Source organism: Heliangelus exortis, chromosome 2 (genome assembly GCF_036169615.1).
Source record: "Heliangelus exortis chromosome 2, bHelExo1.hap1, whole genome shotgun sequence".
NCBI lineage: Eukaryota > Metazoa > Chordata > Aves > Apodiformes > Trochilidae > Heliangelus > Heliangelus exortis.
The window spans coordinates 132,062,244-132,081,105 of NC_092423.1; the positions used below are offsets into that span (position 1 = coordinate 132,062,244).

An 18,862-nucleotide genomic window follows, 5' to 3' on the forward strand; every position below is an offset into this window, starting at 1 on the left:
TGGAGTAATGTTAGCTAATGATGATCTTTCCTATATTGTCTTGAGTTTCAGTTTCCTTTTGACAGCAGAATAAATATCAAGTGTGCAGTCAAAGTATCTGTTTTTTCTTTCCTAGTCTTACACTGTCAGTGGTCTTCCTAAGTAATGAAACTGTTTAGTACAGTGCTGTCTCCTGTAAAATGCCAGGTCACATAAACCCTATGTTTTTTTTGTGTGCCACATATAAAACCAAATTGTTCTTTTTACAAGCCAATACATGTTTATTATCCTGGGAAGATAGTAATTCTTGTTGTTGCCTTTAAATAATGCTGTTTGTCTGGAAATATTTCTTGAATGTTATTTTCCATTATGACATTTTTTGTGTTCTCACCTGACAAGGGATATATTTTAAAAGTTTATTTTCTGATGTCATCTTGATTTTTTAAATTTTATTTCTTTTTGCTTAAGCAAATGACTAGTATAACGAGCATAAGTATAATAAGCATAATGACTAGTCTGCAATTAAAAATATGTGTAATTACAGTAGTGATACAGTACTACAATATAGAATTCATTGCTTAGAGAAGTTTTACAGTTGCTATTTTTAAAAAAGGTATGCAATAGTATTTTTCTGTGAATATGAATAATAGTGCTTTCGCTTATTTTTCTTTTTTTTTTCAGGAGTGGAATCCATGTGAAAGAACAGGAAAAATGTGTTTTATTTAAAATTACTAGAAATGTGAAGGAAAATCTACCGATTAGAGGCTCATAAATCATGCAGTGGAGTTTTGTAAGTTTAATAGAGGCAATAGTAAAGGCACATTGATGCCCTGTCATTGAGATCCAGCAGACTTGGTTAATTTAGAAACAAAATTGAGGGGTCAGAATCTCTCTCTTTTTGCATTTTACTCTCCCTTACAAAATTCCAAATTAACATAAAATATACCCCACGGAGAACTTTAACATGCTTCATTGCTACGTAGGATAGGAAATGAAGTATTTTCTATCTTTATCTTTTTAAAAAATAGACATTTTTCTTCTCTGACAGTTTCACTTTGTACTCTCCTTTAAATTGCACTGTAGCACATTAAAGGCACTTTCAATGCTTTCAGTTTAATCAAAGCAGAGCACTAGGTAAGCAGCTGCCTGTACCTCTTGAGTATGAATCACAAATGATGATTTTTAGTTTTCTGACAATGAGTATTCGTTGCAAACAATTGAACTCTGTGTTACAGGGTAATCACACCGTACGTGGAAATAGAATATATATTTGTAGTCATGTATAAATGGGCATATATTTTTAAGACATTTAGCTGAAAGGGAAAATAAGGAAATTAGATATTTTAATTTTTTTCTGCTATCTACTAGTTCCTATTTTTGTTAGCTGTATAAGAGTTAATATGAAGGTTCATATAGGTCTGTTTAATGAAGTGAGGAGGAAACGAAGCTATCCATTAGTAGTGCCACTTATTTCCATGAAACATGAAATATACTTCACAGATACTACCAAGGTAGCTTTCAAGAGGATAACTTGTTGTAAAGTAATACAGCATACTGGTAAAAGCCGTTCTTTGATCAAAACACCATTTTTTAATTCATAAGAAAATTGTTCTACTTTGCCCGGTAAGACGACTAGAGAAAATTGTAAGATGGACAAGATTTTTGTTTATAAAAAGGAGAGGAGCTTTTCTTTCATATAATATATGTAAGATTTTTGTGACTTTAAAAAATATGTTCCAAAAGAGAGCAGAGAAAGAATCTCAGAGATTCTTGATGAAGTGTTTTAACGTTATGGCTCAAATTTGGTTTGTGGGCAATCAGTCAAACACAAAGATACAATTGCAGTTAATTTAAATATAGCCTGTAAATGAAAACGTAGTTGAAACCAATTTTGCTCTTCGATTTGCACGGGGAGTACCTTCAAGGATGTTATCTTCACAGTAAGGCTTTCACCTGTAGGTTTTTATTATTTTTCTCTATTCAAATGAGGGACCAAATAGGCTTCTTACTAGATAAATGTAAGTTCACAATTTTTATTCAAAATCATATGGCTCCTGTATTGTGTATTCTTAAAAAAAAATTCTGCTTAAGCTTTCTTTGGACTGAATTCTTTGAGCGTGCTTTTAGTAGTTCATGTTACAGGGATTCACTTTGTAGCCTTTTGTGTAGCTTGTGTTGGAAATCTTTAAGTTAATTTCTGTTCTTTGGATGCAGATAAAAAGATTTAATTAAAAATAATAGGTTTCAACTGTGAAATTACTGTGCTTGAAAGAAGGATGTACCCCTTTAAAGGTATTAGCATAAAGATAGCACATTTGTTTATTATGTTTCAAAATCAGCTGCTAGTATCTCTGCCACAGGTAACAATTGACTTTTCAGGCTTCAAGTTAATAGCCTTGTCTCTTGCTTGTAGGGATCAATATTAGTATTAATTAATCACCATTATCAGCCCTGGGATCTGGTTCTATTTGTTGTTACATCAGCAAAATATCAATATAGAAAGTGGACTCTCTGATCGTCATGGCAACTTCATCTCTTGGGTCAAAGAAAGTTTATCTTATCTGTGCATGGAGAGTGGCAAACTGTTTAGGGATCTAGTTTGAACTCTAAGAACATTGATTTAGTTTTTGTTTGTGAATAGAAGCTGAATTCCAATCACAAGGGATAGGTAAGATTTAAATATTAATGCCCACAGGCTTGTCTGAGAGGTCGTCATTACCATTACTCTTGGATTGTCTTTCTGAGATGACACAATGGTAGAGGAGAATTGTGTAGTCAGGATTATTTACAGTTTAGTAATTTTTGCATTGCACATACAGGTTTTAAAACGAAAGTAAATAAATTCTATAACATTTGTGCAGTACTGTTACTTCTTCCATGCAATGTATGGTTAGGATTTCTTCCACTTAGTTGAAGATAAATATAGAGTTGGTGCAGAAACGCAGAATATGAATTGGTAGAAGGAATATACTTTATTATGCATTCTCCCTTGAGAAGTTTTCCAAAAAGGTGTCTGAGAAGTCCAGTGAAATAATATCAGTGCTCCATTCACTCCTGTATTAGTGGCGAACAGACATCATGGAAAATCTGAACACTGCAGTCTGGTTACAGTTATTTTTGAGTTTTGTAAGTTGATAAAATTATCTCATGAGTGTGCGATAGCACAATATTTATAATGATGTTTTATGATGTTGCAGCTTTCTTTTTCTGCATTCTTAAGTGCTCTTTAAAAGTCCTCATTTTAGACCATACACCTGAGACTTCTTAGTATATATAGTCATAGTGTGGTTACATCTTGTTCTGAGAGCTTCAGAGACTGAATAATTACAGGCACAAGTTTTGCTTTGAGAAACAAGTGCATTTTCTTTACCTAGCTTCCTGAAAATATATGTGAACATGCTGTATTTGAGCCATAGATTAAGAGTATCAAAATGCTTGCCTCCTACATATTTGCCAGAGAGTAATTTTAATTTTTTTTATTTTTTTTTCAATCGGAGGGTGTGAAATAACAAAAAGTCTGTGTGCCTTACTGGTGCAGATAAATACTGTTTTGGGAAATCTCAAATGTAATGAGAGCAATTCAGTACAGTTGCAACACTGAAGCGGAGTTTTTGTAAAAAATACAAAAAACCCCCCACCAAGCAAAACCCAAATGCATGCATAAAGCTTACACTGCAGAAGGAATCACTTCTCGGTATTGACATTTCTCATTGATTATTCAGTTTTATCTAATGCTTTGAAAGGGTAATGCCATCATGAGTTGGTAGAAGATGTGGGCGGTTGTCACAGTAGATTTTTCTTTTTCAAACAAGAAAAAGGGATTAAGTTTGATATAAATGTATAAAATCTTCACTTATATTTCAATAGCTTCTAATACTATTTGTGTAATCATAACCATGAAAAGAGTTTCTTCAAGTTAAAAATATTGTAATAAACAAAAAATGTTCCCGTCTCTATATTACAGAATTTGAATAAATCTTATCCTGTTTTTTTTCCATCTATCTTCTCATTTTAGTATCTCCCGTATTTACGATGTTGAGGTAGGGTGTTATGTAACATTGTCATTCTTTATAAATATTAATATTTTAAAATATTTTTAGAAATATCTAGGATTTTCAAACATGTTTAGGAAGCATACTGAATAATCCTCAGAAAACTTTTATATTTGTAGAAGTAATTTGGTGCTTTATTTGTCAATCGAATCTTTATGCAATTTCTTAACTGCAGCTGTGTGAATAAAGCTAGAATGTGAACTTTAACTTTCCTATCTTATGAGTGTTATTGTATCATTTTATAGAAGTTTTCCTAATAATCAAAGGTTGTTCAATTACAGTAGGTTTGCAAAGTGAATGCAGTTTAGTAAGACTATCCAAATTATTATTGCTTTAGTAGCTAGTTACTTGTACATCTCTTTATAAACTCTTCTGATACATTACTCTTTGGGCTCATGAAGATAAGTTAGAGTGATGTTACTTTATTCTACTAGAGAATAAGACCTGAAGTTTTCAGCCTGTGATTAGCTGATACAACTGCACATCACATGCCATTTTTACAGTACTTGGTCTTTTTACCTTAGAATCAGTATAGCAGATTACAGTAAAAATCTTGTTGATTCCAGACACTTCTCCATTTTTCTGTTCCAAGCAATAAGGTATTAATACCAACTGCAGTAAAATACTACACCACTTTCCATGTTACTGGGTCTCCTGTCTAAACCCTTGTTTTTTAGTTTTGGGGTTTTTTGGTTTTTTTTGTTTTTATTTTTTGAGGTATAAAAATATTGTATGAGAAATTTACGAAACGCACTCTTTAACTTCATTCATAGAAACGGTCCTGTTGATGATAATATTTAAAATGAAGGTGCAGATGTTTATGGGATAGGAGCTTTTAAAATACAAAAAACCCCAAATTGTGTTTGAGTTTGGCGTATATAAAATAAAAATATAGAGTAGAATAGGGACTGGTTTAAATGAAGTGGTTTTGTTATGTTCAAAGGAATGTAATGATTCTGTTTTTGCCCTCTGTGCCATACGTGCTGCTTTTTATATTATCTATGAAAAGTCTATATATTTTTGTGGCAAAAATGATATAGAAAAATGTAATTACTTTTTAAACACACTTGCAATAATTATTGAAAAGCGATTTTTAATTAGAACAGAATGAATTATCCTGTAAAATAAGAAATTCCTCATAGACCCAAATATGGTGAGAGAAGTCTTTTCGTGTGTCGATTGTAAAGACTTTTTCTGCTGAAACGGAATAATCTTGAAAAGGCTTTTTCTGATGATACACAAAGATGTTCATTTAGGCTGAGAAAAAATTCTGTAGGGGGTGATACCGCTTTTACTTTTGTAGTTGCAGCAGAAGCCCCAAAGGAAATGCCATGTTTTACTACTGTAATTGGGATCATCATTAGAACCTTCATATTTAGTACTTGGTTATATTTCTATTATCATGCATGAAGGTTAATGTTTATAAGATACCATGAAAAAAAGATACCATGAATAGTTGCAAAGATGTTTTGAGATCTACTTGAAATTATACATATATACTATAGATCCTAAGCATAAATACTATATATCCTTAGGTTTTGTCTTCTCATTTTCAAATTCAGGCTTCATATTAGATGGCAATAAAGATCTCTTCTCTGAGAAGTTTTGAAGAAGTAAAAGAAAGACTTTTGCAGTGTATTTTATGCAGCTTTGTGCAAAGAAATTTTACTGATGTATCAAACTAGGACACAATTCTGAAACCAGCAAAGACAATGGTAAAATTATCAAAGCTGAAGTTGCAGTAGTAGTTGTTTTTAATTTGCTTATTTATTTATTTATTTTTAATGCCTCCACTCCCTCCCACCTTTTATTATTACACTCAGTTAATAAACATGTATGAAAAGACTCTGAAGCAGTAACCTTCTTGAAAGCCTTCAGTCAGATTGGTGTGTGAGTATTGTTTCTGCTGATTGTACTTCATTCATTTCAGGCAAAATGCTCTAGTTTTGTAGGATACAGAAGGGAAAACATGTAATGTTGTTTTGGGTAATTTTAATGTGTCAATAATCCATATTCATACAAACAGTATTGGAGTACAGTTGGATGACACTGTGTTTTAGAATAGAATGGTATCTTTGAGAGGCTCTTGGCTTGCAAATAGCTAAAGTTTTTAAAAAAACTGCTAAATTTTCTAATGAAAAAGCATAAATATTTCTATTTAAAACAAAACAAAGCCAAATTTACTTCGTAATTGTTCCAAAAATGCATCATAGTATTTCAGTGAAAACTAAAAACCTTAGGAACTGGGAAAAATCCCAAATATTTGACAGTTTATCTGAAAAAACTATTAGCTAGTTGCTAAAAATACAAATGCACTCTTTAACAATGTGCATCTTGGACAAACAGACGCATATTTTGTCATCAAGTTACTTAAGCTTCTGAAGTCAGGGCTACAACTGGGTCAGATGATAAGATGAGCACAACAGAAAAACGAAGAGTGGCTCTGATAAAAACTGATTGATTGATGTCTGGCTTCCCCACCATCACAAGCAGTTGACAGTTAGTTTGGGATCAGATGATTTGGCTTTTGCGATAGAAGATGGGGCCTGGTAGGCAAGTCTGAAGGACAAAAAGGTCAGTTTCTGTATAGTGTCTGGCAGTGCTGGGTTCCCACAAGGTGGGGTACTGGATTATGTTTTTCTTTAGTTACAAGATGTAACTTTTCATGGTCCACTGAAAGGCCAGGTAGTCTGGTCAGTATTAAAAAAATAAGGCTGAAGTAGTGAGAGAAGGAAATGAAAACAGGGAGTATACCTGTTGGACAAGGGAATTGCAGAAATAACTATCATAATTTTTATATATATCATAATTCAAAGCATTACATGTTTTATAAACAATCTGGTTTTAAAAAATGTTTTCCACAGTAAATTTTTCACTGCAGCTGCAATGAGAGTTTTATATTCCATGGATATTGAGGAACTGTAAGGAAATATTGTGAATAAATAAATTCAGTTTATGAAATAATATTATTCTCTTACCCATTATGTACAGGATAACACTTGTATCACATTGTAGAATTATGTCTTTTTTATTAGATTGAGAGCTTGGTATACTTAAGTATCACTGAAATAAATTTATGTGAATTATATTTTTGTGAACCAGACATTATTTATCAATCTATAACTGTACCATGAGCAACTGAGTGTTTATGGGTGTTTCAGTGTGTTGCTGTTTTGTTGTTTTGGTTTTTTTTTTTCATAGCATATTTGCAATTAGACCTGACTGTGTAATAGGCACAAAAGGGGAAAATGTGTAAAAGAACATCCAGACGTAATAACTTTTAAATGAAAAAGATTTTCAATGCATCCATGAAAATGTGTACAACTGCCACGGAATTGGAATTTGGACAGCTTGGATTTAAATTTAGGTTTTTGGACAGTTTGATACTCTCTAGAAATCCTTTATAATGTATCGCTTTTCTCTGAGTTTTAAGGGTCACATCTCCAAAGGACAGTTGGGTCTCAGCTAATGCTGCTGGCTTAATATCAGTAAGATGAATTCTGCAAGGTGCTGTATTGCTGATAGTATAGCTGGAATGCAGTATGAAAGAATCTCTAGTATAACCTGGAGTGCTACCAGTAATAAGTGATCAGTGTAGGTGAACTGATGGTCATTTGAACAGTGATTAGTTATACTTCAAGCAAGGCTGTTTTCTTACTGTCTAATCTCTGGGGACCTGTTTCATTTAAAAAACAACAGTGACAAAGGTCTTATGCAAGAAATACACAGTTTTATCCTGTCTATTTTTTATGTTATGTTTTAAAACACAGAGACTCAAGGTTTAGAGAAATATTTATGAATGCAGATTTAAGACAAGACTCTGGAAGTATTTAAAAGCTTCTTCCATGATGTTAATATCATGGTGCATTCCTTTAAATCAGAGCTTGGTTGGGTTTTCCTATGTTAAGCTGAGCTCTCACAGCATTTCTGCCAGTGATCTGAAATAAACTGGAAAAGCTCATGTATAATTTGCAGATAGGATTCAGATTTTCAGGTGCATTTCTTAGACAAAATGTTGCATCACAGTAGCTCTTTCTTGACCATCCTGTACTGAAGTTTTTCCAAGTATAATTTTCTACTTACTAAGACTGAAGAGAGCTTTATTAGAGTTTTGTTCAAACTCATATTTATATTTATGTCTGACCAGGGAAGTTAGCCTATTTGGGAGTTTTACCCTCTAGGGTATACAACTGTGGCCCATTTAATTAAACAAAGAGGAAGATCTGTGTTGGTGAATGAAAAAGGGGGGGAGAAGGGGGAAAGTCATGTAGCCAAAACAATCAAGATCAGCAGTTCTTGCAAATGGGGAGTAACAATCAGCTACTTAGCCCAGCTAGGCTGTGTAATTTTATGATTAGTCCTGCAGCTTAGGAAATCTCATTTAAGTGGGAGTGTGTTTTGGTGATGTTGTGACTGGTCTGATTAGTCTGACATTCATTTTGATGCTCTTTGTTGGTTTGGAAGTTTTCACTGTCAAGAAAGAAGGTGAAATTCAGGTATGAACTACTCACACCACAAATGTCCTGCTAAATTTGTTTTTCAATATCAATTTTCAGTCAAAACATTGTTTTTGAAGGTGTGGCCTCTGCATTAGAAAACAAATGAGAGAGAAATGTTTGGAGTATTATTCTTGCTATGTATTTGTGGCATGGTACACGTTGTACCATGAAAAATACCCGCATAAGAGAGGAATTATTTACTTGTCTTTGAAACTGGAAACTCATTTTTGCATTCACAGAAAATCTTTTGAGAATACAAATTCATGTGATTCCATCAGGAAAATAATTTCAGTTTTGGCTTGTATTTTATGTTTAACTTGGTATAATTTTATGTTAATCCAGCCCCACATTCTTCCAGAATGCTATTTACTGAAGTGCTGAGTTGTGCAATGATACGGATTTTGTTTGCAGGGATGTTAAAAACCATTTAAAAGTTGGTGATGACTAATCATGTTTGTTATTAAAATATTGGTTTGCTATAAGAAAAAAAAAATTAAGGTAGCAATCAGTTTATTAGTCTTTATCAATTTCTTATTAGAAAGATGTTATGGTTACTACAAGTACCAAGATGCAGATGGCATTATTTGGCATCTTTTTAGAGGCTTCACTATTATTGTCATCTGAGGTGAACTGAAAACTAAGCTAATGAATAATTCTTCAATGACAGTTCATATTTTCAGGAAATTAATTGAATATCTTTATCACAGGTTGTGCAAAAAACAAAACAAAAAAACCACCCAACCCCAAAACTGTAAAATACTAACAAAATAAATAGAAAGATTTTTGTGTTTGCAGGTATGGAAGTGTTTTGCCTGTGAATTTGACCTTGAGAACTATTTCTAACAATATCTTTCTTTAAGAATCCTTAAAATTATACTTACATAAACATGTGGATATATGTATCTTAATATATGTACAAGTTAGTATGAGTTGAGGCATGTAACTTAATATATAGCAGCAGATCAGTATAAAATACACTTGTTTCAAGAAAAAACTGCTACAGATAAAGGTATTATACAAAAGCAAGTGGCTTGAAATTATGAAGTTATTTTTCAATTTTTCAAGTAATATAGTATGCTGTAAATTAAAAAGACCCCTTGAAACACACACAAACTCTGGAAATACTATCTCAGTTTCAGTAACAGCAAAACAACATGTAAAGTTTTAGGTTTTGTACTTTTTTGGGGGGATAATGATGCCTCACGTTAAGAGATTATCAACACATTCAGCTGTTGTTGAAATCAGGTAATAATATGCCCTAAGTGGTGCATTCAGATTCTTTCATGCCCATTTCTCTCATTAAGCTGTACTGTTATCCTTTTACTGAAAATTTCCATACATATTTTAATACAAATGTGTTCTATACCTTGGTCTTTATTGTGTGTCAAAATAGCAAAGTATAGCTTTTAGAAGTTTTTCTTCCAGAAGACATGCAGAAATGCTTAATTTCAGAATAAAATCTTTCTTTCTAGCAAGATAAGTAGGGGGAGCTACAATGAAACCTCTGAACTTGAAGGCTATGTCATTCCTGTTTTCTAAACTTGCTCCTAATGGTATGGATTTTTGCCTTGGAAATAGGTTGTGTCTTAGATTTTACTGTTACACTACTATAGGGATAACAATCCAGTTTATTTCCCTTAGCTTTTTATTCTAAGTTTTTTGAAATTTGAACTAAAATTACCAAAGCCAGTTCCTCCTCTATATATATATAATCAGATGTTTTCACATTCTGGGTGACTTTTTGATGCCAGTCATTTTAATACAGACTATTATGCCCAGGGAATTAAAAAAAAAATAAAAAAAAAAATAAACAAACAAGGCCAATGCCAAGTCTGGTGGATTATTTTACACCTTAAGGATGATGCATCTTCAATGTATGCCTAATGACTTGCTTTATATATCTCTCATTTATAATATACCAGAACGTGTGACATTGCAAAGAATGCATGCATATTATGGAAAACTGGACTGCATTTGCAAATATCATGAATAATTTTTCAAGTAGAAGTGATATAAACCAAGACAGTAAATGAAGAGTTTTGAATTTCTGTAAAAATGTTTCTAAGGAATGGACAAAGAGATGAAACAAAATTGGCAGGTACTAAGTTTTGCATGGAAGTTATCTCAGCCTTTTGATAAATACAATATAAGTTTCAGTGAAAATAAAATGTATTTATGGGAACTGAGTTATCACTAAACACTTAGTTTAGTTCTGATTGAATTATTCATAGAAAAATATTTTGCCCATATGTGGTCATCTCCTTTTCTTGCCTTGTTTTTCTGGGTTTTTTTTTTGACAAATGTCATGATTTTTATGCTTTAGCTTTTGCTTCCAAAGTTGTCCTCATGTAATATGTTGGATAGTTGTTATTGTATTCTCACTTATTTACATTACATTTCAGTTTTTGTGAAGAATGACTTGAATGCTGTTAAATGTGAGAAAAGCCTCAAAAAATTGGTGGGAGTTCAATCTGTTCCTAGAAGGGAACAATTCATGCAATGTTAAGATTTTATGCAAGAGATGCCTGCATATAACAGCAGATCTATATTAGATTACTTGGGTTTTCTTTGTGTTTTTTTGGGTTTGTTTTGTTTTTGTTTTGTTTTGTTTTGGTTTTTTTTTGCATTTGATTCACTGAGTGTTTCATGCCATTTATCTCTTTATCTGGTGGTGGTTACTTATCTGATGATAATTACTTTATCTCCATCAGAGTAGTAGGTGGTGTTTGTAGGGAGACCAAATGTTAGTGTGAGGCTTAATGTTATGTGTGAGGCTTATCATTTGGTTAGTAATAATAGTTTGCTTCTTTGTATTTTTCCTCTTTGAAGAACAATCAATATCATTACCCAGTTTTTCAGTTTTTGGCAAAATTTAAGGCCAGAGACTGGAAATGGCTTAACAGGCCAGCACTGGTAGAGCCTGGTATAGAACTCATGGCCTTTGAGACCTGTAATACCTGATGCAGTACAGCTGCATTAGTCTTACCATTACTTGTCTTCTCAGTAAAGATTGCTAGTTATAAAAATACCTCTTAATGAAAAAAGAAGGCTGTACCTATTGCTTTGATCTCATAATTCTAAGAAAAGAAATCCAGGCCTTTAAGATTTTTGCAAGAATGTTCTTACAAATATATATAAGAAATAAATAGATTACATATATATATCTAAATATGTGTCTGTCTACCTATAGTTGGGTTGCCTGTACAGCTGAACAGACTCCAAAGGCCAATAGTTTGCTGAGTTAACAGAAATAATGTTGAAATAGTGCCATGTAGCTCTTCCTGAATTCACTCTATGTGGAATAATTAGGTTAAGCCTTATAAATACTCGTTGTACCAGGCACATGGAAAGAATTTAATGATTATTATTTAGGTAAATGTAAATTTGGAAATGGTGAAGTTGGGAAAAGACACTGTTTCTTGGTCATCCCATTTGACCTCTGCTGCACTTTTTAAAATTGCCAGTAAGTAGAAATGGGAAGAAAAAGTGCATCTCAGTGGGGCTGACTGTGACTGAGGGACTGGAAATATGACTATAGTTACGTATTTATATGTGTTGCCTTAGAGGAAATACTTTTCCAACAACTAAACACCAGTGTTTCATTAATTCTTCCCTTATTAGTGTTACTGGTAAGATCTAAATTGTGTTGTCTACAAGTTAGTTATTATTTTCCTTTTTTGAAGAGTATTTATAGACAGAAAAACAAAGCCCCTACAAAGCAGTGATATCTTAGGCATTTTTAAAGTATGTTTTGTTTTGTTGTGGTTTGAGTTTTTTTTGCTTTTTAAAAATGTATCGTCACATGTAGTACAGCTGTTTCATAGCTTGGAAATTACTTTTGATTAATAATTTCTATAAATAATTTCAGAATATTTCTTTTCTGAATGAGTAAATTTTTTCAATGAAGTTGCTGAAGTTGTGCCATCCTGGAATCAGTCACATATTATCAAGAAATTGAGAACTGTCCATCACTGTTGTGTTATACCTGGCATTCTACCTTTGTTTTCTGTGACCAGTCACTGAAAAATGAAGAGTAAGAGGAAATAAGCTTAGTAAGAAAAGGTGGTTTGGCCACTGTATTATGACTTTCAGGTCATTGTCTTTGTGCCCTTTTTGCTTGGTAATACTTTGTGAAAAAGATGCATAGTGTGACTAAATATGCAAAAACAAAACCACAGAGTTTATTTTCCTTCTTTCTTGATTTTACTTGTTACTAGAGATGAAGGTCTTACTATTGCTATAAATGAATAGGAGGGCTGCATGGGGAACTCCTTAGGATGATACTGTAAAAGATAAAATCAAATCAGCTTAAATAGGGATTTCCTAGCACTAAGGGCTCACTGGTGTAGCTAAATAAAGGGTGGGTGGGTGGGGTTTTTGTGTATATGAGCACCTGTTTTACTTACAGTGTTAATAACTGATGTAAGGAGAAAACAGTAACTTACTACACTGGAGATTTAGGAAGCTTTTAAATTGCATCACACAGCCAAGACATACTTCAGCAAAAGAGTAAAGATCTAAAACGACAGTATTGGCACTTTTGAGATAACAGGAAAAGAGAAAACAATAAGCAAAAAATATCTTTCAGGACTGACTTGCATGTCTCAGGCAAAAATGAAATAATTAAAATACAGTTAGACAGAAGCAGGTCATAGGTTTCATTGAAATCAAAGTGAATTTTTCAAGTACAATTTCATATTAAATGTTAATTTAATGGAGATAGTGGAAGGTCAAGCTGGAATGCAAAGGGTTAAAAGCTGAACAGTGACCTGAACAGGGAGTTGTTGTGTCTCTGAATCCCAGACATACTTTATTAGGACAATCCAGCTGGTTTTCTATTTCTATCTCTTCATTATCAACACGCTTATGGTATGGCCTCTTCCCCCTCACTTCCAATGCCAAGAATTTGGCAGGGACACCATGTGAGGAGGTCAGAGACTGATTGAGAGGAAAAATGAAGTTGGGACTGCAGCGGAGATGCAGAAAGAGAGTCCAGTCGGTGGAGAGCAAAGGTTTGTTGTTTACTATGTGGAGACTACAAGCACAGATTTACAGGAGGCTTGATTTTCTTCTCACTGAAAATGGTGTAAAACAAGAACAGTTAAGCTGTTCTGAATTGCATGTATAAAGTCACTAGAAAAATGAAAAAAAAAATCGAATCTTTGATTTCTTCATAATATTTATCATCTTTGTATATTTTAAGAAGAAAAAAATGTGGAATTATGGTATTTTTCTTTGACAAAACAAAGACTTATAAATAGAAACATCATACTGTTAAATTGCTTTCTGTGTTGGATCTAGCTTTCTCTGGCTGAGAGAAAAAAACAACCTCCAACAAACGTTCAGAGGAAGGAAGTGGGAGGAAAAAAGTCCTTCTCACACATTTCCATAGTTTCCATTTCAAAATACATATATCACTGCCTTATGACACATACTTTACATTAAGAGGTACATCAATTTAGTATTAATATTGATGAGACCCGTTGTATGATGCTGTTGATTAAGCAGAAGATAAATTTGACACTTTGTCCAAAACAGTTTTTAAAATCAGATGGAGAAAATGCAGAAAGATTTTCTATAGAAGATCAATTTCTGTTGGGAACAGACCTATTTGTATTTCTCCAAGGCAATATGCAGTACTTCAGGGTGGTATCGACTGTCTCAAAATTGATCTATGGTTAAGACCATACTAAAAATATATTTTGGTTTTCATCCTTTACCTGGTGTTCCCCCTTTGCATAACAGAGAAGTGTCTGAATGGAAAAGTGAGTTAACTTCTTGTGGGTGTGGGGAGATACCGATTTTATAGTTCTTATATTCTTACAGTTCCGGTGGAAACACATAGAGATTATATTTCCACAAGGAATACCAGGATTTAATCTCAACTTCACAAAAGTATTTTCACATATTTTCTTTCCAGTTCTTACACAATTAATGTGCAGTCATTGCAAACAAGATGTCAGTCATGGTCTTTGCATTTAAATTGTTGAGATTAACACTGATGTTTGACTTTATGTTACAGTTCTGAATTCTAGGACTTAATGATCTCTCAGCCTGTTACCAAACCCCAATACCCATCCTGTGGCATGTGCCATATAGTTTAAGAGGCCATGTCCCTTAATGTGTGGGCTGTGTTAAAAGAAGAATGCAACCTTCCTAGAAGGCCTTGATACTTCAAAGTTCTAAATTTCTTGTTATGTTACAGTGGGGTAATACCATCCTGACAAGCATACTGTCATGAATTTCTTAGAAGTGCTAGTGGTGGTGATGTTGTGATTGCATAGGAAAACCTAGCACTTAAAGGAAGCAGAAAAGCACAATTTAGAAAGGGGAATAATGGGGGTGGGGGGATAAGAGGGAGTGAAAGTAAGTGAGAGAGACTTACTCTGCTGAAAAGATAAAAGAAAAGAAATAAAATTCCTCTCAGTGGTAAATTCAGGTACCTCCTTAATTGAACAACATGAACACACAAGCAGGGTGCAGATAATAGACAAAGGAAAAAGAAAGGATTCACTCTGGGCTGGGATTAGAACCTGGGGCTTTCCAGATGTGAAGAATAATTTGTATTTAAAGAACTTACTCTTCTAAAGGAAGGGATAAAATTTTAGTTGAGCTATGCTGGTAAGGCCAATATTTATGTATTCATTCATAATTTTAAAAGTACTGTTTATGCTTTACTTTTATAGTGTTCGCAATAAACTCATTACACTTGTGCCCCTTCGTAACAGACACCTAACAATGAAGCAGCTTCATTTAAGAAGCAGAACATCAGCCTCTGGCATCTTATTCTGTTGTTCCATCTTTTTTGCTAGGGAGAATTCATTTGTTTCTTAATTAAGAAAGACACCAATAGCATGAAAAATCTGCTTATGGTACCTGAATGGTAATTAGGTGAAAGGTAAAAAAGAAACACACATACATTCCAGTAGCAGCCAAAATGAACTTGAGCTGATAAAAATGAACTAAACTACCCTTGCATAAATCGAGGCTGAGAGAAGTGTACAGTCATTATGGCTAAGACAATATGCAAACTATCTTCAAAGAAATCAAATTGCTAGAGTGTTTTCATTTGCATGTATTAACTATTAACATAATGAGGAGAAGTGACATTGGACCCGGATTGTGTGTCTGTTCGGATTGATAACTCTACCGCATCTGCAAACAGGCTCCCAAAAATCAGACTGGTAGTCAGATCAGTGTTGAACTCTGAAGTGTGTATATTTTTTTGTTGGGGTTTGTCTGTTGGGTTTGTTTTTTTTCCTTTTCTGTTTTTTTTTGTTTGGTTGCTTGGGGTTTTTGTTTGTTTGTTTTGGTCTGGTTTTTTTTTTGTGTGTGGTCTTTTTTTTTGCAGGGGAGAGGTTATGGGTTTGGTTTTTTTTTTTTTTTTTTTGTTTATTTCCCCCCCACACCACACCTTGTGTTATATGTTGGTTTGGGTTTGTTTTTTGCTTTTCGTTTTTTTTTTTTTTTGTTGGTTGGTTTTGGTTTTTTGTTTGTTTGTTTTTTGTTGTTGTTTTTTTAAATATCTGGAACCCAGAACAACTTGCTGTGATGCTGAACATGAGCTCCCCTGTTATTTTTATTCTTTCCAAAGGTGATCCTTCTGCTACATGCACTTCGTGCTTTTAAGGTACTGATACTGATTTTGAACTTTCTTCTGTCATATCTAATCTCACTTATATAGAAGAATGACTGTTGTTGTATGTTAACTTGGAGTTATTGACTGTTTATATATTTACTCAGGTATTAATGTTTTTCTGTCTTTCAAGACTGTCCTTCTGTATTGAAATGTCCCACTTACATGTCAGTCACTGCACTCATAAACAGAAAGCAAGCTTAACAGAACTCAGACTTTTGAGAAGTCAGTTACATGCTGTTTTATGTGATTACTGAGGGCAGTAACAAGCAATGTTTGTGATGGCCATTATTAGCTGCTAATATATTGGAAATAAATTTAAATTGTTACATGACATGTACCACATAAGAACCTGGATAAATACAGCAAGTTCTTTTGTTAGAAGAAAAGTTAAAATAATTGTAAAACCTGAAGATTTTTTCAGTTTACTCATATGAGAAAAAATGCTATTTTTATCATAATTCTTTTCACATAAAATCTAAAGGAAGTTATTTCTTGATATTACAGTTTCAAATTACTAAAAGACTGTAGTTTTGGAAGAAGGTGAAATGGGATAGGAAGCAGACACATGCAGTCTTTAAAAATTCAGAATTTATAATCTGAATTTATAATCTGAATTATAATTCAGAATTGCATAATCTGGGAGAACATATTTTATAATTGTTAGATTGTTATATTGTGCTTATATATACATGCACATAGCGTTTTTGTGTGCACTGTATCCTTTGCTATTCTTGTACTTTGAGATTGTGGCAAAAAGTACTTTTGTATTGCTAGAAAGAGCACATAGAAATTTCACCTGTGAATGTAAATCCTTCTTCCAAGAGCAGAGGGGATTCCCTTGTGGTTTGGTTCTTTGCTGTATGCATGTTTCTTTACATTGCCCAGCAATGACTCCAGTCTGAAAGGTGAATCATGTGAAAACTTATGTTTTTTAGAAGGATCTTGTTAGTGCAGCCTGGCTGTATGAGTAAAAGTTTGGGGAGCATCTGTCTAAATAGAGGTTCATGTAGCAAAATGCTACATTGCAATTAATACAAGTAGATGAGAATTTAACATGCATAGCATATTTAAACTTAATATCATAAACAACATTTTCTTTAATGAAGTAGACATTGGTCTGTAATAAAGATGATAGCACAATTTTTTTTTGCAGTTATTAATAGCTCAGGAAGCAACTGTAAAAAAAAAAAATTTTTTTCCCTTTTTTTTCTTTTTTTTTTTTTTTTTTTTTTTAATATAAGCATATACTCAGTAATTTGCCCATGCATGACACGTATGTGTTTGGAAACTGACACTGAATAATTCTCATAATTATTTTTTTTTTAGTTGAAGGTCGCTAAATTAACATTTTTACTTTGTAATGAAGAAATATGATCAATGTGGGAACACTGAAAACAAATATTTTCTCTCAGGCGATTTACGAAAGAGTAGGATCCCCCCACAGTCCATATGGGGGATATTCTGGTCCTTTAGTCTGAGAAATAGTGTATAGCTTGCCATACTGCAACCTGTTATGCCTTGTCCTTGGAAGATGGGTATATAAAGTATCTCTACAGTGTAGGAGTAGGAGTGGATGTGAAAATGCCTGTAAGAACTTCTTGGGTGCCAATCTCCTGTAAGGGCGTATCACAGAATTTCATAAAATGCAAGACTTCGTGAAGGATAATCTGAATTTCAGATTATCTCTTCCCATCTGGTTGAAATTTCCATTTAATACCATCTTAAAATGCACTATGTGAAGTTTTTAAAGAGACAATCTTGATATTGTGGAACATATTAAAAATAATTAAAAAAATAGAATTAAAATTTTTAAGTAGATTTATTTTACTTAATAGCAATGTGTTTTTACTCTCTGAAGATCTTACTTGATCTTGTCCTTTTTTCTTCTGTAGCAAAAAAGGTAACATTCCAAAGAAATCAATAGCTTGTTGTTATATTGTGTTGGGCATCCAATAATGGTTTAAATTTCAGGATGTATCCACTACTTAGATACCACAGGTGCTGGCAGACGATGTGATTTCCTTTCAATTTTGAAATAGAAGTGAAATCCTAAGGATAATAATAATATATAAGAAATTTTTCTTTTATCTGTAATTACCTCATGAATAAAAGTCAGATGGAAAATGTTACCTGTGTATGTTTTAAATATACTTTTATTTTATGTTGTTGTAAAAAACAGAGAATAATAGCTGGGTACTTTGGCTTAAAAAAAGTTTATGGATTTTTGTATTTGTAAAACAGGAATGTATTTGATCAATCTATTTAACATTAAAATGTTGCCCAAATACTCAAATTCTCATTTGCATTAAGCCACAAAGGTAAGGCTATTCTTATTAGCTCCCTTAGGATAAAGAGTGAATTAGTGTTCATTGTTGTGTAGTAGAAATTTTATTTCCCATTTTTTTAAACCCAGAAATGAGACATGTCAGAAACAGCATGCTTATACCTGCATGTGCACACAGGGATGTTCATTAATACAGACAGGGAACTCTGAAGAATCTAAGAAAAGTTTTTGGACCTTGTGTTTCTTGTTAAAGTGCAAGACTGATTTTGGGGGGGGACAACATTTTTTCCCCCCCTTTCTTGTTACTACTGTAGAATCTTTAATAATTTTGTTTGTAAGCACTGATATCCTAATCATAGGGAGAGCGTACCAAGATGCATTAGACATGCTCTAACTTGATGGCTTCATT

At 33.1% G+C, this 18,862-nt stretch overlaps 1 protein-coding gene across 3 annotated transcripts in view; it reads left to right on the top strand.

The window, feature by feature from the left end:
* ZFPM2 (zinc finger protein, FOG family member 2) overlaps nt 1-18,862 on the top strand; it is a 307,375-nt gene that overhangs the window by 4,410 nt on the left and 284,103 nt on the right. The window contains exon 1 of one of the 3 annotated variants that reach the window (XM_071738184.1): nt 13,453-13,542. The exons of the other annotated variants lie outside the window; for them this stretch is intronic. Coding sequence (XP_071594285.1) covers nt 13,485-13,542 — 58 coding nt within the window. The 5' untranslated portion in view covers nt 13,453-13,484. Of the gene's footprint in view, nt 1-13,452; nt 13,543-18,862 lie in introns of those variants that run through there. 3 annotated transcript variants of the gene reach the window in all.